At 51.0% G+C, this 27,656-nt stretch overlaps 1 protein-coding gene and 2 pseudogenes across 1 annotated transcript; 2 read left to right on the forward strand and 1 right to left on the reverse strand.

Moving 5' to 3' along the window:
• Positions 1 to 5,661: 5,661 nt before the first annotated feature.
• On the reverse strand, positions 5,662 to 27,656 carry LOC144138662 (uncharacterized). Its single transcript, XM_077671089.1, has 3 exons — positions 27,377 to 27,656; positions 21,824 to 21,965; positions 5,662 to 5,976 (listed from the first exon to the last, which is right to left on the reverse strand). Exons 1-3 carry the CDS (start codon positions 27,654 to 27,656, stop codon positions 5,727 to 5,729), a joined length of 672 nt encoding a protein of 223 aa, XP_077527215.1. The 3' UTR covers positions 5,662 to 5,726.
• LOC144174121 (uncharacterized) lies at positions 12,178 to 13,130 on the forward strand (annotated as a pseudogene).
• Positions 13,352 to 14,778, forward strand: LOC144164778 (uncharacterized; annotated as a pseudogene).

Here is a 27,656-nt window from a genome sequence, read left to right on the forward strand (position 1 = left end):
GAAGTAATGTGAGCGCTTCTATGAGGCCGGGGGAGTTGCGAGCCCCTGTAACCGCAGCTAGGAAGGGGTCTATAAACACGAACCGATCTGCTGGCCGAGGGAGGTGACGAGCCCTTGTAACCCAAGTCATAGGGGTACATGCTGTACATACAGTTCGTTTTATCGTGCCATGCTGAAGCATGGGTACACACAATGAGGCCGGGGGTGTAGCGAACCTCTGTAACCGGAGCATGGAAGGGGCCTTTAATGCAAGCTGGTCTGCTGACCGAGGGAACTTGATGAGCCCTTGTAACCTTCAGTCTTGGGGGCGAGAGTGCAGAGCCACTGGGAGTTCCTCAGAGGATCCCGTGTATTTCGAAAGATGGTATTTGTGGTGCAACTATGACTCTCTTGGCTAGGGGAAGTAGCGAGCCCCTGTAATCCAGTGTGGGAGGAGGCCAAAGGCTGGGGGTGGTAACGCGCCCCTGTAATCCAGCGTGGGAGGAAGCCTGCGGGTCAATGTTGCGAAGTAATCACTGCGCTCAAGCGGTACAGTTCGCACGTAGTGTTGGCGTACCATTGCTGAAGCAATGGTGAAGCCGGGGGCGTGCACACCCCTGTAACCATAGCTTGGGGCTCGTTCAGCTCAACTTACGAGCTGGTCTGCAGGCCGGGGGTTGTGACAAGTCCTTGTAACATAATAACCTAATGTCATAGGGGCCAGAGCGTGGAAGTACGATAATTCCACATGACATCCTCGAGGAATCGGGGAGGTCGCACTATCCCTGCCCGGGAGAGTGCAAAACGGCCGCCACTGCGGAGGTTCTTGGTACAACTGGAATCAGGTCCTACGCGGAGGTCGGGCGGTCGGGTATCAACCCGGCACTTGGCAATGCGGTTGAAGTAGAAAGGCGTGTCGAGATCGATCAACTATGACTCTCTTTGGCCGGGGGAAGTAACGCAACCCTGTAATCCCGCGTGAGAGGTGGCCGGCGAGTCAAGTTGCGAAGTAGCAAGTGATGTCAGCGTACAGTCGTTTGTAGTTGGCAGTACCGATTATAGTCGGCAAACCACTACGGGCCGGGGGACTGGCGACCCTTGTAACCGCAAGCTTTGGCCGGGCCAGCGACCTGATCGCAATAAGTCGGGGGGAGTGACATACCCCTGTAACCAAACGTCATGGGGGCTAGGTGTTGTACAGTCCGTATGGGGCCGGGCGGGGTCGCGCCCCCCTGTAACCTTGCTGCGAGGGGCCTATAGGCTGATCTTCTCTAGCTGAGGCGCAGGCGAACCTCGTCACCCAAAAGCCGCGGGACGTGCTACGACGGGCTACTTGGTGTCCCGCAAGGGGAAAACGAGGAAAGGTGAGGTTAGTAAACCGACCGGGGAAACTCTCCTGGCTTAGTAACGGCAGAGTCCTTCAATGCTTTACTGGTCACGAAACTTCGGCGCTCGTTTCATATAGGGACCGTGCGCGCCACTGCAGGCACCACCACCGCACGAAGGTCATCCAGCCGCCGCTTTCGCGGCGTATTGGCCTGCTCTTGGCGTGCAAACGCTCGCTGCTTTTGGTGTCTGCGCGCTGATTAAGTGTGTTTTTTTTTCGCAGTAGTTAGCGATATAGTACAGTCATCACCTGCTTTCTATGGGGTTTTATTTTTCGTAGTAAATTACCGTAGACTTCGGCCGCGAACGGCAACGGCTTCTGCGTGCTCTGGCACAAGCGCTGCGCCGTCGTGTTTTCGGATTTTTAAATCTCTATTTCTTCTTTTCTTAAAGCAAAAGTTCTAAATACCACACATACGGTAGCTACGTAGTCACGGACTGCTTCTGGCCTATCGATAATACAATAAAAAAACCGAAAGAGCAAGTACGCGTCGTTCAGACTACGCTTTATGAATCCGTAGATTGCTCTGGAATGCACAGAACACTAAAAGAGACAGCCCAATAGTATTGTCACTGCAATGAGTGGGTACATACTTGAGAACATAAAAACGCTGCAGAAACGCGAAGGATCAAAACACGAAGAGATATATGTTGCACCATGTGTCTTTCCGTTTCCACGCTTTGCAATTCTTTCAAAAACAGGAAGCGAAAAAAGAACAATAAAACTGATTTTATCACACGCAACGAAAATTCAATGTTACGAAGGGGGACAAAAGAGCGTGGTCCAGCGTAGAAGAAGTTTTTTTTTCGCGCTGCGATGTGGAGCACACGGAGGAAACAGAATATTGCCACGTAGCCAAGAGCGACGCAAAGCTTTTCTGAACGCAGCGAGCTAGCGAGCTTCTGTTCTACAGAAGACTAGAATGAAATTCAAACGTCGAAGAAGCAGTCCGCAGTTTGACGTGCACAGATGAACGTCGATAAAGTGAGTTGCGCGGCGTTTGCAATGCATGCATTACTCTCGGAACGTTATTAATTTCGGATCCATGGAAATGGGATCGAGAACATTGTCGAAGAAACAAAAAATCAAATTGGCGACAAGCTGCCACCCTTTTCATATCAAACAATATTACCCGACGGGACGTACGACAAAAAGAGCAAACGGGTGCTCCGGTTGAAACGCCAGATAAGAAACCGGAATCGGACACGCGCGGTTACAAAACAAACAAGACGAACCCTAAGGGATAATTCGCGGAAATATGAAAAGTAAAAGCACAAGGACGTCCCAAAGCTTTTTTACACGCGAGCCTGAGCGCAAGGTAATAGAAGTTTGCAAACAGGTAATGAAGCACCGCTACAACCTGACTGATATGACAAAAATCCGGCTTTAAGTTAGCCTTGTACAACTCTAGGTCCACGATGCTCTCAAAAGGTTACATTGCTTCTTCCATTCTCGCACACAGTGCATTTGCACGCACTGTCACACACTTATAATCGAAGCTGAAATCTCCCGTTTCTTGCCTTGGAATGGCGCACCTCCGTTTCTCTCGCAGCTCGCCGTCGTTCGGTCAACAAAACAAGGAAACATTTTCTGTGGTATCGTTGTACAAAGAACGACATCCCGGGACGCAACACATGTTAGGCATCGTCATGGCACTACTTAAGGCGCATCATAACAGCACGAGATGCACGTTACATTTTTCCCCGCACAAAACAAACACAACTCGCCGACTCGCCGCGGCTCCGCCGTTCGAGCCAACGCAACGCCGCCCGAGGAGTGACCTCAGTGAGAGGGTGGCGCCACCGCGCGGCGGCCAAACGCAGCATATGAAGCTGTCCCATTGAGTTACGGAGCAGTTTCGTGACCAGTAAAGCATTGAAGGACTCTGGTAACGGCTAGTAGGCCCGGACCGATCTCCTCTGCCATATGCAAGGCAATGCCCGAAGACTCTTGTTCCTATGAGCGACAGAGTAGGCAAAGAGGAGGACATAAGAATAGGCCCTTAGTTGCCGAGGGACCTTGCGAACGGGCCGTTGAGGCAGCATGCGCATACAAACTTCCGGTGTCCGGAGACCGTGAAAAGCAGGTCTTGCAAGTACCCGTTTATAGCGGAAAGATTCAGTGGTGATTCGTGAGTACCTGGTGCGGGGCCGTCGATCGATACGGATCGGCCGCGGAGCTGGGGGTCGGGAGGAGGCCCGGCCGTCGTCACCAAATAGGGTACTTCCTGTCTCCGACGGTTGGGGCCCAGTTAGCGGACCCTATGGGTGAGCGGTTACCCGTGGCAGGGACCGCACATTTGGCAATTGACACTGTCTGATGCCCTCGCTAGGCAATCAGTCTTCAAAAAGAGTCAGACATCTGGATTGAAGCAAAATTGCGCCCCCCATTCCCACCCTTTTTCCCATAACCCATCCCGATGTCCAAGTTCCCGTTCCCAGCAACCCACCCTATCCGGCTTTTTCCTAGGGGGTACAAGAGGGGTCCCCCCGTACTCGTCCCCCTGGCGGTGGGTCGCAAAAAACCCTTTCCCGTTAATTTCTCTCCACCTTCGGGTGGACAAAATTCTCTTTGCCGGTTGGCCTGTTTTTGTACTGTTGCAATTGGGTATAACTGGTTATACTACGGTGGTGCCGGGGAGCTATTGAAAGCTCCATTTACTCGATGTCCCCAGCCTGGCACCCTCTACCATATAACATTGGGGTGCCAACGTACTCCGGACTTGTTCCCAATTCCCAACCCCACCTAGGAGCAGTGGAGGGCTTCCCTGGCCAACCCAAACCCGGATACCCAGCTCAGCCTGGTGATCCGGGCAAGGACAGCCAGCCGAAGTCAAGGCATCCCGGACTAGGGATGCCTTCCACGGGGCGAGGCCCATTCATCAGCCTCTCCTCGACAAATAAAATATTTATTCTCTCTCTCTCTCTCTCTTGCCCAAGGCGCCGAGCGCATGCGTGAGGCTAGGCAGGACCCGGCATTTTCTGCCAGAGCAGCCCAGCGTAGTGCTAGTAGATAAGGCATTAGAGTACCGTCACTGAAGCACGCAAGTCAGCAACTACGGTCATTTTGGCACTTATCAGTGTTGCGCCCATGGCCTCGCCGTTAACTTCGACCGTCTCGCTTGTTAGCAACGGCGAAGATGCAGCAAAACGGCATCTTGACACACTTCTGCTGCTGAAATGCTTTTACACGCGCTACCTTTGATTCACATTACGAACGATGTCACTCGCGTGCAGCCGCAGAGCAGAGACGACAAGCTAAGCCAACCAGAGTTGACCGACTAAAACGCATAAACATCACAATGGCAGCGCCCATGAAGCGTGGCAGTGTAAACAAATGCCGCGTTATGCGAACTGACAAATGATCATGGCGGCAGCACGGAACAGGAGAAAAGAGTGCCGATATTGTGTAGATTTATCTAGTGACATTTCGCCGAAACGACGAGAAAAGTTTCATACCCTCCTCCATCACCATTTGAAGTGGTTTACAACAGTTTCACTTTTCCAGGGCGGGATGGCGCCCAATGTTTTGGCAAACGCGTGTGCTTCAGCTGTTTACCAATTTATCAGAAAACAGGTTCTGCCGAAATGAAACTAGGTGAAGAAGCCTGCGTAAACCTATAGCAAAGCATCGGGATCTGGCTTATTCAATGAATCAGAACTTGTTCAAGGGAATTTGAAGTTGAACGAAACTTGTTTAATGCCATGCAAATGACATTGAGCGAGTTCTGTATATGAGAATGCGTTTCGCGCGTGCGCCGGTGAAGTAAACGTTTCAGTCTGATTTCCAGAATTTGAGGCGTTGACATAAGCGTATGGAATGACTACCCTGTCCCCAAAAGGCCAGAGAGCAATGTTCAGTGGAACATAAAGGGCACGTAGCACTTACGCTGTTGAGCAGCTCAGGCCAGGAGATGGCAGTGAAGACTACGATGCGCATCGCGACACCAGCTAGCTGGCGATGATACGATTAGTGCAAAATGTTCTAACGAGAGCCTGCTGCCTCAATCATCTAGCTGCTACATATGCATTTCGGGCTCTCGGGCACAGTTTGTAAGTAGAATCCCTCTCGTGTACGTAGCGCATGTGTAAATAGACTGGTTCCCTGCTACGTAACAACGGTACACATCCGCATGCATGTCGCGCTCGGTACCGACGAGCTTACATGTGACGGGGTTCTACTGTTCCCCGATTATTTTCCCGCAGACATTGTTTATTCGCATTTGGCTCATCTGTAACGCTGTTCATCGATGGAAAACATTTGACGAAGACGTTTTGACTTTATTTGTCCTTTTTATTGCGCGCCACGCCGTCGGAAGTCCGTACTGTCGGCTGAACTGTGGGAAGGAGCCGACCCACGCTCACTGCTGGTGGCTCTTGGTGAGCCCCTTGTCGAGCCTCTCGCTGAGGCGGCACTCGTGCGGCTCCCGCGCTTGAGCAGGTTCCGCACAAGCAGGAAGCGGCATCCGCCAAGGGCGCACGCGTGGCACTTTACCCGCCCGCGCACGTCCGAGTGGTCCGCCAGGGACGCCTTCAGGCGCTTCCGCCACACGGGGTGCGCGAACGGCTGCTCGCCCGTGTGCGTTCATCTTGTGCGCCGCCACCCTGAACCTGCAGGGCAAGAGCATAGCAATCCAGCAGCCATCGAGTGGGGCTGATCGCAGGAACAGGCGAGCCGTCCTCTCAACAGAGCGACACATGCTCGGACTACGTTCCCCTCGCCGGCACCTCATAACGGAAGCAACCTCAAAAGCGCCGTCATCAAAGCAACGGCCAGCCAAGGCCGGTGAAAGAGGATGCACACCCTTCTGCTACGTAACGGGCAATTCAAGTACGCACACGGATAGAAAAAAGGTGCTAGATGTGAGGCTCCATGGTTTAATTTACTAGTTGATCTAGTTTTCGCCGGAACAAAGGAAAGAATCATCACGCAACCAGATAACACCACAGGAATAATGGCTCCCATGCAGAGTAAAAAAAGCGAACGTATTTAATTCACGGGAAGATAAGCATTGTATTCCTGCTGAGGGCCGGTAGCTGGTTACGGCTGGTGAAAGAGGTGCCTACCACGAGTTAAAGCACCCTTGAAGACCAATTCTGTTCCTCCGACAATGCAGGTAGCCTTGAATGTGTTGAAAACTGACACACTGTCTAAGGACGTAAATGCCTGCGGTAGAGCACATTGTCAAAAGAAAGGAGTGGCACGTGACTACAATTCTATTTATAAACTTTTGCACGCGTTGCTGCTCTTAGCATCCAGAAAGGAACGGAGTGGGTAGATTACCAGCGGAATGGTTTTGTATAGCCAACGCCCCCTGTATAGACATTGCCGAACGCGTCGACCGCTTTCCAACGGGAGCGGTAGGGACGCTTAGTTCAGGCACTCATCCGCTATTGGCGCTCGCCGGCGGTCATCTCGCCTTACGTCAGTGCTCGCGAGTCGGAAACGCTGCCCCCACTTCTACGACGTGTGTCTGTCAGCTTGCCTGTTGGGTTTCAGAAGCCGTTTCGCTCACATCTTAGCCGCGACGGGGCGATAGTTCTGGGGCGCACCGGGGATCTCGTTCTACGTCTCGCTCGCTTCGTACTTCCTGCATTTTCCCAAAAATAATTGACGGAGGCGCAACTGAAATAGTGTAAGAACATATTAATTGTCGGGTAGACAAATATCTAACGGAAAAACGATATTTTGGATGGTGCAGCCATTGTTTTACTCGTGTTTTTCTCTCTGGAGGATTTAGGGAAGAAAAACTTGCGTGCACATTTTTGTTCAGGCGCTCACTTCTACCATTACTTTCCAAAAATATCACGTGCTTGTAAATTTCAGAAGATTACAGAAAACAAAATTATAATCAACTAAGGGTCCCGCCACGCTGTCCGGGCGCTTCTACAGTGCAGCCCTCAATATTAAAGGGGTCCTGAAATACCTTCCGCCGATGCATGGATGTACATGTAACCAAATAAGACATTGTATTAGCAATCTCCTCCCGCAAGCATTTTGTTAAAGCCATGAGTATAAGCTGAGAAATCGTAAATCAAAAACTGCGCATTATCGTCGCGCCGCGTTTCCTCCTCCTCTCGCTGCTGACGGAGCGAGAGCCTTCCCTCCCATGATGCTGCGCGCTTCAGCGGTGACGTACTTCCCCTAAGCGCTCCTCATACTGCCGTCTGCTACGGGCAAGCTTTGTTGACACCATCAATCCCGCACTCCGCTGAAGGCTGGAAAAGAGAACGAAAAAAATGCACCCCACCTCCCCGAAGGGAATCGTGAGGAAATGCGAATGCATTTCTTTTGCGCGAGAGTGCGCGGAATTTATAATTAATGAGGAGACGGTGATTTGTAGCGTAACCATTTAGTTAACACCTGTTTCTGTTGTCGTTGTACTGGACGGTTACGATCACTGCCTTGCGGTCGGTAAAGTGCACAGTCAAAGGGTCTTTGAGAAGCATGCGGGCGTGGGAGAGTGGGGCGAGCGTCGAGAGGAGAAGCACCGAAGCACCGCGCCTACCCTCGCCTACACTCTCCCACACATGCGGGAGATCCGGCGAGCTCCCGCAATGCGAGCGCCCTCACACGCCCGAGCGCGCTCCTCCTCTCCACTCACTCGCTGCTGATCCGCCCGCACCACCTTCTCCGGTTGCTAGGGGAGAGGAGGAGCGCGCGCGCTCGCAGCTGTTGCTATGGAAGAGGGGGTGAGAGCGGAGAGATAACACCTGCGGGCGCGTGGACGCCGCACGGCGCCTGACATGGCTCGACTAAGAAATGCATTCGCATTTAAAATCTGGGCGCATTTGCGCGGCGGCCTGGCCTTGCCCTTTCGCGGTGTGCGTTGTTGCAGGGCAGCACGTGACTTTCAATCGGCGGCGGACTCGCAGCCGCTCGGGTAGGATCGTGCGCTCGGTCCCTTTCATGCACAGCGCACTCGTTTATCCAAAAAGCGCCGTATCAGATGTGGCCCCACTGGTGCCGGGTCTTATTTTGAGGTGGTGGTAATTCCTGCCGGCGGCATGTGAAAAAGACATTTTAAACCGATACAGAACCCGTGCACAAAACGCTTCAATCATGTGACCAGTCAAGCTTGGGGCGACGCCTGGTGGAGAGCGGCAACGTTGGCAAAACATGCTCCGGCGCGGCTCTGAGCTTTCTATATAGTGCTGGAGCGAGCGCCATTTCTTTGACAATCTCAAACATCGGTTGCCTTAGCAACAAGGCACAAACCGCTTCAGAAATCAGTTACGGTTGCGTGGTCCCGGTTCAGCTCGGGGCCCCACCTCGCGACATGTGGGCACTGCAGGCGTACCACTCACTCCCATTGGGAAGTGTGAGATGCGTTTGGCATTACAGGAGGCGATGGTGTGTGTGTTGTGGACGCCTTTGTTTTGCGATGAAATGCGACGTTGTGCTTCTGCGGGTGGATAGTGCTTCCCATGGTATGGATTATCTTTATCGAGCGACGTACGACTCAACCTCGCATGGGGTATGTGCAGTGTGCGTGGCTAAAAGCCATCTCGGCTTGCGCGCCAGAGTTAAGTGACTTGCTGTTCGTCCCCGCAAACCGCGCGCGAGGTGAGTGCCGAATTTACGACGGGCAGGAGGAGGCAACCTATCGTCTGTCAATCGCGGTTCAGACTTGCAACGCATGTTGTGACGTTGTGTTCGTTCGAAACGCATGTCTGGATTGTTTTGAAGTGGAATAAAATGTATCCGTCAAACCCGGGCATTCGGCTCAGGGCGTTCTCTGCGATTGCACGAAAGAAGTTCCACGGGGCTTCAACGCTTTCTTTACGGAGCGTACTCAGGTAAGAGAATATCCATGTCGTGTTATGGCCGTGTTGCATTCAATACGAACGGTTAAGCGCTTGTTCACACTTGTTTCGTTTGTCGTAAAATGTCCAAGCACTCCGACACTCCTCTGGCAGATCAACCGGCGAGCCAACGCTGAGCAGACGACTCATCTCTTTGCCGGAAGTGCGTGAAAAAGCCGCCCAATAGCAGGATGTCTAGCTCATGACGAACATCTGGGAATCGATGATGTAGAGATGTGCAGATGGCGGCGTTCAAAAACACGAAGGAAAGGGTGAGAAAAAAGCGACAAACTTTGCAACGAAAGTGTGAGCTTTCCGCTGCGCGAAAAATAGTAATACTTGGCCCAGATGACCTTGACGACCCAATCTAACGATTGCGCTACTTCATTTAGTGTGTTCAAAATGCCTGTCAGGGCCCCTTTAAAAGTGCGTACCGATGCGGAGTTCGAAGAGCGGGGACAAAACAAGACCGAAATGCGGAGGGGACCAAGGGGGGATGCCCCACTCAGAAAATTTCGAGGCCCGTGATCCGAAAGCCGGCATCAGCATGCGCGGCAGCCCAAGTCACTTTGCTTCGAGGAAAAGGCGGTTTTACCAGCGACAGACCAACACAGACAGGCATGGTGAAAAAGAAGGCATATGAGCGCCGCCTGCGGAACGCTAAACAAGCTCAACTATTTTGCATAGTTTCCGAGAAGCGGCGCTGGCCTGCGGACATGAAAGCACGCAGGAAGGGTATACGGAGCTGGGAAGGGTAGGAGAGCAACAGGAGAGTGGCTGTTTCGCCATTTTTCGCTCACGCGTTAGACAATGTTTATACTGGCGGCGTTGGTATAGCGCTTAGAGGGACAGCGTTGCAGACGACACTCGCCAGGGCGGTATCGTTCTGCGCATGCGACTACTCTCGCTCATTTCGCCGTCTTGCACAGTAATAGCGAGTTTTAGCTGACCATTTTTCACGGTCCGCTCCATTCTGATAGCAAGCGGGCGAGCCACTGCGCATGCGTGGCGCGCTTGGCCGCGAACATAGAGTTTCATACTAGAGGCAAATCTGTCGCTGCAGTCGCTGGCCGCCGTGGGCGGCGCCATTACATCTAGCGACGTTCCTCGCCTGCTCAATTGGCTTAGCTGGCCATATGACTTCTCTTTTGTCTCGAAACCAAAGTCAACAAAAAAGGGTAACATCTTTTTCTTGTTCCTCGTGCATGAAGCTGCTACCTGATCACTGGCATTTTAATCTTTTTGGAGGTTCAGTTTTAAAATAACATTGATGAACCTTCTACTGTAATATTGTTGCTTTTTTTCAGCCAGAGCCAATTTTACAGCGTCTTCATTAGCCATGCCAAGGATAAGTGGAACGTGCCTGCCCGGTACATGACGGAACGCGCGCCGAACCGCGGCTCCCGTAGACAGTCGCGCCAGATTTCAATCTAGTATATATTAGTATGAAACTCTATGGCCGTAAACGGCATTGTTGGTTGCGCTGAGCGGGCCGCTAATACCAGAGCGGACCGTCGAAAACGGTCAGCTAAATCTCTATAATGAGGCGCTGAAACACACGTCCCATATTACCGGGAAAAATTATATGTCTGTAACCGAGTTGACACTGCCGCGATAACGAGCACAAGTTGTCGCTCCTACGTCAGCCTGACGTCACTCGCCCAGCCTACATAAACCCTTCGTTATCGGCAATAAAGCGTTGTTCGACCCCTGCCGTCTGCTCGTTCACATGGTGGCAGCGGAAAACAGCCAGCATGACGACACCGCTTGCGTTGCCGACACCGCCTGCGTTGCCGACAATGCTCCTGTTGCTTCCGAAGCCCCTCGACACATCGCGAGACGCTTGGCTTGGGTGGAAGACCTGGAAAAGTGAGTTTGAACTTTTTTCCACGGCTACTAAGGTGAACAAGCAACAGAAAGAAGCGCAGGCGGCGACGCTTTTAGTGACCATTGGAGAAGAGGCTGGAAAAGAGTACGCTTCGTTCAAATTTGAGCCAGGAGAAAACACAAGTGATGTGAACCTCATAATTCAAAAATTTTAAGACTTCTACAAGCCCGCGAAGAACCTCACTTACCATGAATTTTGCTTCGGCTCCCGAGACCACAAAGAGGAAGAAAGTTTCAATGACTGGCTTGTCGAATTGCGAACGCTAGCCAAACACTGCGACTTTGGAGACTTAGAAGAGCGCATGCTTCGTAGCCGCATCATACTCGGTATTAGGGACAAGGGCCTGCAAAAGAAGTTAATTTCGGAAAACCCGTCTTACCAAAGAGTAGTCGAAATATGTCGCATCCAAGAGCAAGGCGAGGAGCAGTTTCGGCAGATACGTGGCACCATTGAAGGCGCTGAAACTGCAGCCGTAAATGCGTTGGACAGAGTGACAAAGCCATGTAGCAAATGCGGCTACAAATTTCACCGCGCCGGCCGGTGCCCAGCGAAAGGAAAAGCATGCAAGAAATGCAGAGGATTGAATCATTTTGCCCAAGCGTGCGCGCAGTCATCCTTCTTGCGCAGCGAAGATTCAAAGCGCAGGGAAATAAGAGAGCTGCATGTTGACGAAGGGTCAGATTTTTTTCTGGACGCTTTAACTGTGAGCGCACTCGCTAGCGACCAGTGGACCGCGACAGTTTGCGTTGAAGGCCGTCCGATAGTCTGCAAGCTTGATACAGGGGCAAACTGTTGTGCGATTTCAAAGCATGATGTTTTGTCGCCTCCGAGAAAGACGCATGAAGCCTGCCGAGCCACGTTAACGAGTTTTTTTCGGCCACAAAGCGACTACGCAGATTAAAGTAAAGTTACTGCTATCCACGAACGATAAACAGCATGATGAAACCTTCTTTGTCATTGAGCAAAACGTGCCGGCGACACTCAGCGGAGCAGCAGCAGAAAGCCTTTGCTTAATTTATCGCATCGATAGCGTCGAGACGCAGCAACTGTATCCGGCGGCGCAGCCTTTTCCCGATTTTTTCACAGGGTTGGGACGGCTGAAAATTTTTGAGTACGAAATGAAGCTCAAGCCCGGCGTCGTCGATGTTGTTGTGCCAGCCAGAAGGGTTCCGGTCGCCATTGAAGATAAAGTAAAGGCCGAACTTCAACGCATGGAGGAGCAAAACGTCCTAACCAAGGTAACCGAACCAACTGAATGGTCAAGCTATATGGTAGCCGTAGTTAAAGGTGATAAAGTAAGAATTTGTCTCGACCCCACGTAGCTTAACACGGTTCTGCTGCATGAACACTACCCTATGCCAGTTATAGAAGAGGTCGCGCAACGACTATCTGGAGCCAAATATTTTTCTACCTTGGACGCAGCATCCGGGTTCTGGCAAATAAAACTTTCTGAGAGCAGCACGAAATTGTGCACAATGAGCACGCCTTACGGGCGCTATCGGTTTCTCCGCATACCTTTTGGAATTGCTTCTGCCCCGGGAATATTTCAAGCAGCCATGCACCGCCTCTTGGAGGGCCTGTCTGGAGTAGCTGTTGTAATGGACGACATATTAGTCTGGGGCACAACGAAGGAAGAGCATGACAACTTGACCGGAGTGCTTGCACGTTGCCGTGAGCACAACCTCCGTCTGAACTCGCAGAAATGTGTCTTTTTGCAGGAGCAAGTTCGGTACTTGGGACACATTTTCACCACGCAGGGACTGAGCCTGGACCCCGATCACGTCCAAGCCATTTTGGACATGCCAGCGCCGAGTAACAGCAAGGAATTGAGTGTTCCTCGGAAGGATTAAATACGTGCAGCGCTTCATTCCGCGAATGTCGGTTCTCATCGCACCACTTAGAACCCTGCTGCGCAAAGATATTGCCTGGGTCTGGACGGGAAAAGAGCAAAGCAGCTTCAATGAGCTGCGCCAAGCCTTAGTAACAGCGCCAGTGCTTGCTTACTTTGATCTGAAAAAGCCAGTCACCCTTTCTGTTGACGCCAGCCACATGGGCGTTGGCGCAGTTCTGATACAGGACGTCCGCCCCATCGCTTTCTCGTCTAGATCGCTCAGCGATGCTCAGATCCGGTACATGCAGATTGAAAAGGAAGCTCGAGCGATTGTGCATGGCTGCGAAAAATTTCACGATTATATTTTCGGCCAGTCTCAGGTTACGGTGGAAACCGACCATCGTCCGTTGGTGCCAATTTTCAGCAAGCCACTTCACCAGTGCCCACTTCGACTGCAACGAATGCGACTGACATTGCAGCGATACGCCATCAATCTACTGTACAAGCCAGGAAAAGAGCTGTTTTTGCTGATGCGCTCTCTCGTTTTCCAAGCAAGGCCTTATTGACTGAAGAAACCGAGCGTTTCAATGTTAACGTCATTGCCCTCGTTCCAGCTTCCGAGATTCGCCTCGAGGAGCTCCGTGCAGCAACCACCAACGATCCTGCTCTGTCGACCGTCCGATCCTACGCCGAGACTGACTGGCCGGAAAACAAAGAGGACGTCCCAGCAAGTGCCAGACCATATTGGGCGTATCGAGAAGAGATGCATACACAAGATGGCCTCGTCTTTCGCAGCAACATGGTAACCGTACCAAGCGCTAAGAGAGCTGAAATCCTTCGTCTTCTTCATATGGCCCACTCAGGGGCGGAAAAGATGAAACTTCGGGCAAGGAGTATCATGTTCTGGCCATCAATGTCGAGCGACATTGACCAGGTTGCAGCATCATGCAAAGTTTGTCGGGCTCACCAAAAGCAAAACAGGAAAATGCCTCTACTGCGTCATGATGTCCCCAATCTGCCATGGGAAAGAGTTGGCATGGACTTATTCCATCACGATGGCAAAGAGTTTGCCATCGTTGTAGACTTCTACTCCTCTTATACTGAAATACAGGAGTTTCAATACACAACTGCCCAGCACTTGAAGGAGTATTGCGCGAAAGTTTTCTCTGTCCATGGCTTACCAGTGAAGCTCTCTAGTGACAACGGGCTCCCTTTTAGTAGCCACGAGTTCCGTGAATTTATCCATGAACTAGGAGTCACCCACGTCAAGTCAAGCCCTTATCACCCTTGAGCAAATGGCATTGCCGAAAGAGCAGTTCAAGAAGCGAAAACACTGTTGAAGGAGTGTTCCTATAACAGCCCAGACTTCTATTTAGCTCTGCTTGAGTTGCGCAATACTCCACGTGATGCTATTTTGATGTCACCTGTGCAGAGACTGATGGGTCGACAAACGAGAACGCTGCTACCGGTTCCCTCCTTCCACCTGAAGCCATCACCATTGCCAAGCCGGGAGGTGCACTCCCGTCTCCAGGATATTCGCCACAAGCAGAGGGTCTACTACAATCGAGGAGCTCGGCACCTGCGCACCTTCTCGCCAGGTCAGCGGGCCTCGGTGTACGACATGCACACACGGACGTGGTCCCCGGTCGTTGTGCTGGGATCAGCGGGAGCTCCCCGCTCCGTACTGGTGAAAACACAAGACGGCCGAGAAATGCGACGCACACGAGAGCATCTCCGGGAGGTTCCAGAGCTACCATGCCCCGACACTACCACAACACCTTCCTCAGGCTTGCCAGGCTCCGGTCCCGTTCCAGAGCCGACACTACCACAGAGAAGCACTCGGGAACGTCGCGAGCCTCGTCGGTACCCCCTGCCAGAGCGACCCTGATTTCACCAAGGAAAGTAAGATGTAACCGAGTTGACACTGCCGCGATAACGAGCACAAGCTGTTGCTCCTACGTGAGCGTGACGTCACTCTCCCAGCCTACATAAACCCTTCGTTATCGGCAATAAAGCGTTGTTCGACCCCTGCCGTCTGCTCGTTCACAATGTCTAACTCCCCCCGCCGCAGTTTTCATTCCGGTGAAGCCGATTTACTCGGCGCCGTTCCGGAGCTCCTCTTCGCCACCGCCGACCGCTCTCTCACAACTGCTATTGCTCTTGCCACCACCGATGCCTCCTTCACAAATTGCGCTATCGGCTGACAACAGTGGTAGCGCCGTTATCAGATGATTGCGGAGAACACACAGAAAGGGGAATGGGCTCAAAAAATGGCCGAAAGAGGCCGCCGCCACCTCAAGTTCCACGTCGCTGAGTGCGTGTAAACTAAAGAGCCACTTGCGCGGTTGGAACGCCGGCGTGAGCCCATAATTCTTCTTCAACTTTAAAGGCTTTCCTAGCGACATTTTCGCTGGTGTATTTCACGCCTATGTATGCGCCAACCACCGGTTGCCAGTTTATGCATGCACGGGGTGCGGGGGATGGAAGAGAAGAGGGGCGTGCGCGCACAGCTGGGCTCCATGCCGCTACCGATGTCTGTTTTGCTGGTTCGAGATTCAAACGCGGAAGACTCATGGCTCAATGCGTCCTGTACACTGCCCTCCGTTGTCGAGTGATTTCAGTCTGGGTGGGTGTGTTACACTGACAGTAAGATGCCTACCGCGGTGGAAGGAAGTTGGCAGTCACATGTTTATCGCAAGAATAAAGCTCGAGACCTTCTAGCTTTAATTTGTTATGGGACGGACGCATGTCGTTCGCTTGGGGGAAGAGCGGGAATGGAAGAAGGGCCGGCTCGAACAGAAGCGCAAATAGGCGCGAAAACAGGAAGCCGCTGCTGCTCCCGTTGCATCCTCTATTTCCAGCTCGTCTAGTAGCTGCGAATCCCTCCCGGATGAATGCTAACTTGCCCGCTTGGAACGACGAACGCGGAAATATTACTTGTACAGCTTAAATGCCTTTTAGAGGGACATTTTCGATGGTTTCTTTCACTTCTAAGCATGCGCGCATAACCGGTTGCCGGCGTGCACGGGTTGGGGGGAGGGGTTGCGGGCAAGCGAAGATATAGGTTTCATGCCCTTACGGGTGACATACCCGCTGTGCTGGCAGGAGGTTTAAAAGTGGACGTCAAACGGCCCAGTGCGACTCAGTCCGGTGTGCTCTCAGTGGGCGAGCGAACTTGACTCACGCAAGTATATTGAGGAACCTCAATGCCACGGAACGCGGACGTACGAGTACATCCGCAACTTCCTCTCGGAGCGCACTGCCGCACTCAGGATAGTAGATGCCACATCCGATCCCGTACAACTAAGAGGTAGAGGCACGCCCCGAGGATCTGTGCTGTCACCGTTGTTATTTAAAGGGACCCTGCAACACTCTTTGAGCAGTGCAAGTAAACCTGCGCGACGTTTAGATTACACTGCCAGGAATACCTGAGCCAAGTATTACACGTGCACGTGAAGCGGTGAGCGCGCAAATCGATGTGAAAGACGCGGAAAAACCAACCGCTCTCTCTTCAGTTGTCCTCATTATCCAACCCCTGGCATGGCCTAAGGGACGTCACATAGGCCATGGCTGCCCGATCGGCTGTCACTGGTCAACTTCGCGGCGAGATTCTCCCATTTCCGTCGTCGTCATCGCTGTGTACGAACCTCTTCTATGCCTGAACCTGTAGGCACAGTTTTGCCGTTTCTTTTGTGTTTTGAGTGCGCGCGGAGTTTGAGTGATGAGCTCAATACCACGGCCGCTGGATGAGAGCGCACGCAAGGTGCGGCCTGGCGCGTCGCCCGGATTTCAACGGGCGAGGGCGTGAGTGGCGGTGTTTACGTTTGCCGCCGCTTGACTGCCTCATGGCGCTAGCGTTCGGGGACTGGTTTCGGGACGGAGCGGGGCGGTCCTCGCAGGCGAGCGCTTGCGTCGGCTGAGAGACAGCCAGCGCACTGGTTTTAAACATGTTGTCAGTCCTGGGCTACTCAACCGCAAAAACTGTCTGTCTGTATGTATGTATGTCTGCCACTCTGTCGCTCGATCCAACCGCCCGGTCGTGACTGAAGTAGCCAGAAGTTAAAATAATTCTTCAATGGGATATAGGCAATACATTTTCAATCTAACAAATCTAAAAAGATGCCCCATATCCGACAACATTGTTAGAAAAAGATAATATTCAACAAAAAGATGATAACCACCGGTAACCTTTGTCTGAAAAAGACTCACACACAGCACGTAAACCGCGTTGCACAGTTTAAAGCCGCAAGCTGATTAGTTACAGTTCAAGCGGCAGGTTGTTGGTGGGACCTTATTCGTCCGAAATATCAAAAATGTCACCTTTTCTTGGGAAATGCCGTGTCGACCCATGGGAGAGCGATCAATATTTTTAAAGACACTTCTTTGCAAAAACATGTTGGCCAGGCGGAATGCGCACCTCGTAAAACGAGGACACGCGATAGGATGGTTCAAAAAGGATTTGAAGAGACTAGATATTTTACTATGCGTGTCTTTTGATACTTTTATACTGGCTCATTCATGTCTTGCCGCGCATAGAGATATGGGTTGTTTCATTTTCGCAGGCACGACAATGCCTTTAAATGCGCTACTGAAAACTTGATTACAGAGTTTGTATGGAAAGAAAAATAAATGCACCGTGCTGTGTTCAAGAGACAGTACGTACGGTCCACTCTCCTAGCTGCTAAGCATTTTTCCAACTTTGCGATGAGAACTAGCTCTAGGTACAGTTCCTCCGTTATTTCATCACCGATTCAAACTGATATGCACTTATCCCTGAAGCTAGCGGCCGGGCTCCTGCAGAGCAGCACCAGTATGTTCTCAAATTAGCGCGGTCTAAAGACGTTGCGGTAGTTTTGCTCTGTGAACATACTGCGCTTCAATTCGAAATAATTTTCGTGGCGTAGGAAACTTTTTACATACGTTATCTCGTCAGCTTTCTTTTTTGAGCACCCAAGCATAATCTCTACGTTGTGCAAGATGTGTAATGCCTTGAATCTGCACAAAAAATGCGTAATTCACGCAGTTAGAACTATTAATAATTATGATATTCAAGATGTAGATTGGTGGTTTAAAATAGCAAAGAAAGGAACAAAATGTGAAATGGAAAAGCGGTGTTTGAATGCTTACGCATTATTAGGCAATTTTCGGAATTTCTGTACAATTTCGTTTTTTCTTTTGTGTCCGGGCAGAAATTTAGCTTGCCGAGCTCGCCAAATTTTTTAAATTTTTTGTCGACCCGGAAATTCCATATGCCCTCATTAATTTTTTTCGAGGCTACAGGGAACATGTAAAAATATCAGGTAGAAACTGGAATCGCTTTTCAGTCAACTGTATATACATATATTGCCAAAATAAAAAAAAGGCCGACACAGCTGTGATAGTAGTATTACTTCATAACTAAACAACGTGTAATCAATTCATATGTGCCGTGAGATTAAATGAATTGTGGTGTTTTATTTAGTGCACGAGGAGAAACCTACAAAAAAGTTGGTTATGTCTTAAACATTGAGAAGTGTTGGCACTCATAAAGAACAAGCGCCGTCACAAATACATTGTTTCTGCTTGTCCGGAATTTTAATATATTCTCTGCAGTCGCAGCTTGCAGACAAAACGTAAATCTCTGCCGGGCGTGAGGTCACAAAGAGCATGCCTGGCGATGTAAGACACAACGACACAGCAATGCGAGACAGAAGGCACACTATCAACGCGTAATGCTGCTGCTGCGAACGGAATTTAACTTGCATCTTGACCAAATGAAGCTCGGCCGCCGCTAATCGTGTTTGTCTTTTAACAGGCGTAACATTAGTGCTGGTAAATGCCTTATGTGGAGCGTGGAACGCCGATGATAAGCCCACACTTCGAAATAAGCGGCCCGAAAGCCGGCGTCCCGCGGGCCGCGCTCGCCGCAACCAGTCCCGGAACGGTGGCGCCGCGGTGGCAGTATTTGGCTCTAGGCGCACTCACGCCGCTTTGGAGGCACGCGGCCGGCCGCACGTCAGTGCGCCTTTCATCCAGCGGCCGTGTCAATACTTCCCTTTCAACGGGACCACTCGGCTACAAACGTTTATTGCTTCAAAAATGCCCTACCTGCCCGAGCGCGCACTTGCGAGCAGGCACCCATGCCTGCTTTTTTGTGGCACCAGACCGGAAATAGGCCCCTCCGTGTTGCGGAGAAAAGGAGAAAACTAACCGGCCTGTGACATATCGAAGGCCGCCGAAGAGCACGCCGCGAGCCGCCCCCCTCTCCGGGAGAGAGCGCGCAGCTTTCGTCGCGTTGGGCGTGGTCGATTTGAGAGGGAACGATTATGCGCGATTTCTCATCGCGCGTAGTCTCGTTAATTGTGAACGGATTTCCATAATTCTTGCGGGAAGAGATTTCTGGGACAATAGACTTTATCCCAAAATACATTTCTAGTAGTCGGTGGCAAGTGTTGCAGGGTCCCTTTGATGTCGCCTTGCTTGACCTCCCCCGAAGACTCGATGCCATCGATAACCTTGGGCATGCTTTATATGCTGGCGATATCACCATCTGTACGGGAACCGACTGCCTCGGAGATATTGAGGACACCCTTCAGAGGGCAACGGACGTCATAAATCAATACGCCAATGCCTGTGGCCTCCAGTGTTCGCCACAAAAGTCCGAACTCCTTGTTGTCCACCTGAAAGTCAAGAAGAACATCACGGAAGACATCCAAGTACAACCAGAAGGACATGCGATGATTCCTAGTCCCAGTATTAAAATCCCGTTCACCTACAAGCAGATACAAATAGTGACATCTCCCTAAAAAAACTGAAGCAAACTACTGATCAAAGAATGCACATGATTGGAAATGTGTCAACCAGGAAGACAGGAAGGAAAGAGGCGGATACCCTGCGTTTGGTCGAGGCATTTCAAGGATAACTTACATCATGACTTACCTCTCACTGAATAAGAACGACATAAATCTCCTCCGTATACTCATACAGAAGTCAGTCAAGCATGACATATGACCACCCATGAGCGCATCCACAGACAAGCTGCTCAGGATGGCAGCTTGTCTATGGATGCGCTCTTCTGTGGAGTACACAACACCGCAGAAGAATTTATCGAAGGTCATCTATCCAGCCAAAAAGCCAGACTCAACCGAACTAAAGATAGCCGAAAAATTCTCAAGATAGAGTGGGCGGCCCTCTACGCGATCCCGCAGGTTCAGATACCAACCCCCTGGCGCCAGTCTTTAATTATTCATCCAGTGCCAAGAAACATGCACCCCACCCATCACGAGGCCAGAAAAGCAGCGAGAGCCTGAGCGCTGAACACGAGCTTTGGAAAAGACCCCGGAATCGTATACACGGACGCCTCCCGCTGCAGAGGCAAGACATACGCAACGATAGTGGCATCGACCAAGAACTGTCTCCTTGTAAGCTCAACAGTCGAGACCGCGGACATTACTGAAGTGGAGGAAATGGCAATTGCTCTGTACCTTACACAGACGCCGGCACAAACAATTGTCACCGACTCGCAGCAGGCATATAGGAACTACCAATCCGGATGGGTGTCTCCAGCGACCCTTAGATTGCTGCAGACCGACACGACTACTTCACGCCCAATGCTCCAACCACCATACGCTGGTTGCGCGCCATATGCGAAGCATTGTGCAGGAAGACGCACGACGTCACCTGCAAGAAGACTATGAGGCGGGGTTTCTGGCTGCTTTGCCGTGAACCACACCAGCGCTGCCATCGACGGTAGCCCCGTAGGCCACGTGACCACGTGGCCACTGCGGAGTTTGTCGGCGGCCTCGACGGTAGCGAAACGCGGTCATTCACGTAACCACACCACGCGGATGAGGTAAAGAAGCGGAAGGAAGCAGCGAACAGGACTCTTAAGCACACCATCGGACTTCTTTAAAATGCGTGCAAATGAATCCCAAGCCACACCGTCAAAATGATAACGGCATGAAGCCAACATGCTAACACAGAACCCCGGGAAAGTAACCCTCACCAATTCAATCTGACATCTCAAAAACACACAAAACCAATATGGAAGATCTCTCAGCGGCGTGCATTTTGACTATATTGCTTTCGCATTCACAATTTTTAAGAATTGCTTAGGTGTCCTCGAATATTTCTCTCTCTCTCTCTCTCTCTCTCTCTCTCTCTCTCTCTCTCTATCTCTATCTCTCTCTCTCCCTGTAATAAATAAAGTGTTTGAGGTAGCGAGGAAGAGAATTTACTTCGATTTAAATATACCGGCGGAGGTTATGTCCGACCCCTATTAGACAAGCGATTCTCACTAGTGACGAACCGAAGATAACACACAGCAGTGGTTATATTTTTTTCATGTGAAAAAAAAAACGTGTGAATTCCAGGACAGATGATAACAGTGATTTTTCTTACGAAGTGATTTTGCTTGTAAAATTATTTTGCGCAAATATTTTTTCGAGCATTACATACACCGTGGTTTTTAAGTGGTTATATTTAAGGTTTAGAACGGCACCTGTATGAAGATTTAGCACGGGAATTTCGAGGAAAACTGCAGTAACAAGTTCCCAGAAAATGTTTTGGAGCGCAGCACTTAAGCGCCCGCTCCTATGGTTCTGCGTCGTCCCTCGGAGGGTGCCTTGCCGAGGGTGCCTTGCGAGACGTGCTCGCCGGCGGCGACACGCCACAAGATAACAAAAAAGTAGCGCACGCCGTCGTACATTGGCTGATGACGCGATCCCTTCCTGAGACACAGCAGATATGCGCCTTCACCGAGGTGACTGTAGTATGCGCTGCGCTCAAGTTTCGCATTAGGAGTACCGAAATCGGCAGTCAATGTTTTCGCTCAATTTTTATAATTCCGCGACAGATGACATCTGTTAGCGCTATTTATGGGCGTTTAAAATATAAAATGAAGTACGTAAACCCGTGTCGCAGCCATGCGAAGACAGCCGCTGCCCCGCACCCACCTGGAGGGGCTGTAGTAGGGGCAGGGAGAGCTGCGGTGTTTCCATCGGTTGTGCCGCTCAAGGTACTCCTTTGTGCCAAAGCAGTCGCCGCACTTGGGGCAGGGGAACACGGCGGCATAAGCATCAGGGGCCTTCTCGGGGCCTGCTGGAAAGAAGGGAAGCGTGTGTAGCGCAATAGTGCGCGTGAAACGCGGAATGCCGAAATGTGAAGCTATCGGACTCATCGGTTTCTAATGGCTTCGGAACCCTGCATGCTCATTCCAATAATACGACGCCACGCACCACACTCACGTAGCATTTTAGTTGCGCGTTGGCAAGCGCTACTATATCAGACAGTAACCCACGAGTACAATAGATTTTGACTGAAAACTCGCGCATTGCATCGCGTGGCAAGTATACAGGCGGCTAATTATGATGTCTGGCTGGAAAGGAAAAGCTTTGAACGAAAAGGAAGAGTTACTTCTTGGAACACAACTTGTAACTCATATTACGCGGTATGTTCTCACACATCAGGGCGTGTTTTGAGTTAGTAAATGCAATCGGTTTACGACGAAAGCCCTTCGCTGGCTCAGCAAACGCGAAAAGTGACCTTAGTCTAAGACTAAGTCGTCGTCGCCCTCAACATTTATGCTACTACGATAGCCACCGCTGTAAAATGAAAAAAAAAAAACATAGTATTTGGCTCGAGTGGGATTTGAACCGGGGTCGCCAGCGCCGCAGTTAAGTGGGCTAAACACTGCGATAACTCAGCACCGCGCAAGAAAGCAACAAGAATTAGCCTGATGCGTGCCTCGTGGCAGGCGAACGTGAAGGCACGCGCATATGGAGAAAAGCTCGCGCAGAAGAGCTCTCACGATGGGGAAGCTACCACGTCAATGGCGGCCAGTCTTCCTTGCGGAGTAGTTTGCGTCCAAAGATGTAGAAACTAAAGCGAAGAGAGAGACGCAAGCACGATGCAGCAGTGAAGAACTCTGGTAATTGCTGGCTTTTGCCTTCAAATCCCAAAAGCAATCTTAAGTGCCCGAGAAATTTTTATTTCCAATTTTGTGCGCATCCCTTTGGGTCAGGACATTCGCGCCTAACGAGTTTGCATTCGTTATGTCAGTGCTTCAGCATTTCACTCTAGTGTCGGAAGTCAATGGTTGCAAAAAATGATGGCATGAGACGTTAGCCCCCGCAGATTCTACAGCCATGGGATCTGCGGGCACTGTTTGGGAGAAATAGACGTGATGCATTTAGCGCCTAAGCTGTATTTTGTCCTCTAACTGGCACAAGCAGCTATTTTCTGGCGTAAAACTCTAAAAAGCTATCGGATATATTCGAGGGAAGTGCTGAATAGCGACGAAGAAAGCGATGATCGGTGACAGGAAGGGGCCGTCGCAATCATGAGCTAGCAGTGTTGTGGAATGGACAAGTGAGCCTCATCTACTACAATCCGATTCAGAGAAATTATAACTTGTCGCAATGCCATTCTTCCATATTCCGCGGAATTCGAGAATCTGGTACATTCTCACTACTGCAACGCCTGGGTAGTTGAGTTCATTGCTATGATTCCTCAAAGTAGAAGCTGCCTCTTCGTGGCTGTATCGCGACACCGCCGAAAGCTACATACTGACGTTGTTACATGCGTTTAGAAAATAAAAAAAGGCAATCACGGCACCCAAGTTGAAGGTTAGTAGCCGTGTTTTGGCGCATGTCGTTCACAACAATGGTCTTTCTAATTCACGAAGTGGCAGTATTTCCTCTACGTATCAAGTATTTTCGTGGCCAGCGTGTTTCAGTGGCTTCCTTTTGAGCGTCGCTAGCGCAAGACACGAATCAGTTCCCGTGTGCATGTTTCGTTTTGTCGCACAGCTTGTCGCATGTCATCTTGCTATGTGCTTCGAGTGTCATGACATCAGCGCCATTAGACTGCTGTGGCTAACTCGAAGGCCTTGCGTACCTTGATAACGTCCAAATGCACTCGAAAGGTTTCCCAATGTTGTACAATCCACGTTGGGCACCCAGCAGAAACGCTATGACCAATGCGAGGAACGGCACAGCAGGGTCATGGAACAACGTAAATAGTTTGCCATTCACCGTACGAAAGCAGAAACCTCTTCCACGTTGTCAGTATTTTGCTTGTTGATTGTTTGGACGTTAATGTAACACTACCCGTTCGAAGCAGGACATCGTTTACGGCCCCTCTTGTATGCACCGCTGTACAATATGTATGCCGCGAGCCTTTATTGATCATTTCCAGACCTGATTACAGTGCTCCAATTTTTTTTCTATTAACGCAAGCAAATTGAATTTCGCAAGCCTACTCTTATTTGCGGAGGCTGAACGCGGTGCTACAACACTTGCTAGACCCTTAAGTGCTTGCGTCGGATGTTCTAAACACACTTAAGGGTCTAGGAAGACAAAATACATGTTCGGTTTATTAAAAAGGCCCAATGTTATAGCAAACTTCAAACAAGCAATCGAGATAATAAAGGAAGGATATTCCTAAGTATCCGACAATTTTTGTATGACGTCCCGGCATAGGCGGCCGCCAAGCGCCGCCGCTCAAAAAACGAGTGGGAAATTACAGTGGGGCCTCTAGTTGCGTTTGATCACATAACTTGAATCCTAACGAGCAGTTAGCCCATTGATAAAAATGTTTTTAGTGTTGTTCCATGGCACCTCAATCCTGCGCATGTTACGGCCCTATCGCACGAAATTTGAAAGGTGGTAATATTTCTTGCATTGTTTTTGTTAAAAATCGTCTTTCGCGGCTAGGATAGAGCTGAGTGAGCCGGCAAACTCTTGTCCTTTCAGATAAAACCAAGTTGCACGTTGTTTTCATCGCCCCTTTAAGTGTCACAACGCCGAGACTGACAGAACCGTATCGGTGTGGGAGCCCAGGCGAAAAAAAATATGCACCCCTCCGTCTCACGACGGCGATGGTTGAATGCGAAGCTTTCGCGAGGGTAATTCTTTGGTTGTCGTCTGATTTGGGGCTTTGAGTCGCAGACGGCCTGGACTTTTACTCATTGAGCTTTGGCTTTGAGTCACGGGCATGTTCGACTTCTGATTGCAGGGGCTTTTAAATTTGACCCTTCGCCATTTTGTTTGCGCACGAAGAAAGCTTGGGGTTCAACTATCGTCGTCGTTAGATGAAGGGATGCACGAGTTTCCCTCTCAATTTTGCCCGTCCTTGATCCCCGCCCCGCTCAAAATCCAAACTGCTTCGCCCATGTCGAAATGGCGTAATGGGATAGACGTCGGCTTTATAACGCGAGAGACCCAGGTTCGGCTCCGGCCACGGGAAGCGTTTTTTTCCCTTTCACTTCACCAACGATCATCATCACCGTCAGAGAAAGTTGGCTTTCCTGCACTGGGTTTCCGACGCGATATACGCCATCTGTGAAACATTGAAAGCATCACTTCAATAAATATGTTCACGGAGTTTATGCACACGGGCGAGCCACCTATGCACAAGGACGTGATCAAAACTGTGACACGAGGCTTTTCTACCTGCGTGGCGACGATGACCCTATATTCAAGAGGGCGAGTAAAAGCGCCCCAGCTGGAGGCGGTTGCGGAGCTCGCAGCGATGGCGCGTGAACGCGGGAATCGCGGCGTGCAAACGGGCGGATATCTGAGCTGATTCGTCCCGCTGTCTTCGCCAGTACCCCGCAGATACCCCAAAGCGAAATCAGAAAACGTCACTCGCAGTCCCAAACTCGGAGGGACACTCGGCGGCGTTCAAGTGGCCAATATTGCTTTCCCCATCACAACTCATCAGAAGTGCTTAGGAGCCCTCGATATTTTTAGTGCAGAGCACTTTGTCGCCCGGTACTGTGGTTTGGCGGCGGCGACGGCCTCGTAACCCAGCGAGCGAACGAGACAATGAAGGCAGAAAGAAAACGGAGGAGAAGCGTCTAGCGAGACTGGGAGAGGGAGGCAGTCAGGCATGCTGGACCGGGGCGACGCTCTGGCAGTTGCGCCATAGCAGCGCGTGCCGTCATGCGCTCGATGACGACGCATTCACTTCCTCAGGTGCAGTCCGCGCCACCGACGCATAGGCTTGCCATTGCTGCCGTCGAGAGAACCAACGAGTGAGTGCTGCCTCAGCGGACTGCATCACTCGGGAGTGAGTGCTGAACGACTGAGGCAGCCGGTGGATGTGCTTCACGACGTCCTCGTTGCGTGGTTCATCCGAACCACGTGACATTCGCGCAGGAGGTTCAAACACGATTTTCATCAAACATGGTGGCCGACGGCGGCGACGCGCTGCTAGAAAACGGCGGAGTAGCGCGCGCCACCTGCTATGCGTCGTGACATAGAAGACTGCTGTTCGCGCTGAACACAAATTTGGCATTAGGGAGTATAGTAACCGTCGGCTGCTTTTTTTCTCCATTCGACCTTCATCGAGGTTATAGCCTTCCCATACTGCGTGCCCCATCTCTCGGTGCCCGCGGCGTCGCCAATGGCCGCATTTCACGCTTAGCCATGCAAGCACCTCTTAACTTGAGCTACGATGTCTTCCGCGAAACTATGTTCCCTGATCCAAAATGGTCCTTCTGTCTCTCTCTCAGTGTCCCTCCAATGATCCTTCGCCCCATCGCTCATTAGGCTTTCCTCTTCAGGCGTTTTGTAAGGCGCCACATTTCTGTCCCGTAAGTTATCAACGGCAGTAAGCATTGACACTGCACCGTTCTCTTTAGTGACAAGGCTACCCTGCTATTCTTTATTTCAGAGTGCTGGCCAAGTGAACCACGGCTCATTCCAAATTTTCGTCGGATTTTTTTTCTTCTCGTGGTTGAGATCCTCAACCAGTATTATACTTCTGTCATGCGGCAGGATATTGCAAAACTTTTTTTTCTCTTTAGTACCCGTAGTGCAATTCTCCCTCTTACAATCTTCAGTGCGCTCACAGGAAACGCCGGCTAGCTGCGGTGTTACCCTGTGTAAGTGCAAATAATTGTATTTGTCCTGATGAAGAACAATGTATGCGTGCGTCTGTAAAAGCATGCATATCTCTATAACTGTCTTGTTTCATCTTGAAACTCTTACGCAGTACGGCTCCCAGCCTGCCTGAGCCAGGGAATGTCATTTGCAACCGCCGGTGAAACGTGGACCTAAATCTCCGATACAGGATGGGCCGCAAAGGCCCCCTCATGTTCTGAAGGCCGGAGTGGGCATCACTCAGCAAATTTCCACCAGTCTGCTTTCCCGCAATGCCCCGAAGAGGCCAGTAATCGCGATCAAAGTTATAAAATAAACCAATGACGACATTCAGCGAGACATTTGCCTAAAAATATATCATCTGCGCTTGACATCGCACAATGCAAGCATGACGATTTGCAATGCTGTGTGGCGTCCCAGCATAGACCACGTTTTTGGGGTCAAATCTCAAGGCGGACCTCTTTGTTAGCCGAATTCGCACCCTCGTACGGCCCGATTTGCATTCAGACGCATTGTGGCAAAGCAGGTTCATGTTCATTCTTCAGAAAGAGCCATGGCCGCGACCGGACGGCGTTTCCAACGCAGCGCCAAAGAAGGGGGAACACAAGGAGTGAAGCTAACCCAGATGTTCTTCTTGGCTGGGTTCCATGCTGGGTCGCTCGAACGAGGATTGTGGCCTCTCCTCCGTGGGGGTGTCGCAAGGCAGCTCGGGTTGCGGTTGCTGCGTGGCCGGCTGTACTGGGGCCGGGGGCTCGTAACCTCGGGGATACGGGAAGGGCGGCGAGGTGACGCCGTCGTTCATCTCCACCAGCACGTGCTCGCCCAGCTCGAGCAGGCTGTCGAAGGTGGCCGCGCACTTGGTGCAGCGGTGCACCTTCTTGCCAGCCGGAACAGCCTGCAT

This window comes from Haemaphysalis longicornis, unplaced genomic scaffold (genome assembly GCF_048455015.1).
Source record: "Haemaphysalis longicornis isolate Haplotype H1 unplaced genomic scaffold, Haemaphysalis longicornis Haplotype H1 scaffold_1, whole genome shotgun sequence".
NCBI classification, from domain to species: domain Eukaryota; kingdom Metazoa; phylum Arthropoda; class Arachnida; order Ixodida; family Ixodidae; genus Haemaphysalis; species Haemaphysalis longicornis.

Bases quoted from the DNA above. Each gene is read 5' to 3' on its own strand.
- LOC144138662 (XM_077671089.1), bottom strand. From the start codon at position 27,656: ATGCAGGCTGTTCCGGCTGGCAAGAAGGTGCACCGCTGCACCAAGTGC. The intron at 21,966-27,376 runs GTTAGCTTCACT...TCTTTCCAGCAG, and splicing joins CAGCCAAGAAGAACATCTGG to GCCCCGAGAAGGCCCCTGAT. The intron at 5,977-21,823 runs GTGGGTGCGGGG...CTTGCCCTGCAG, and splicing joins CCCTACTACAGCCCCTCCAG to GTTCAGGGTGGCGGCGCACA.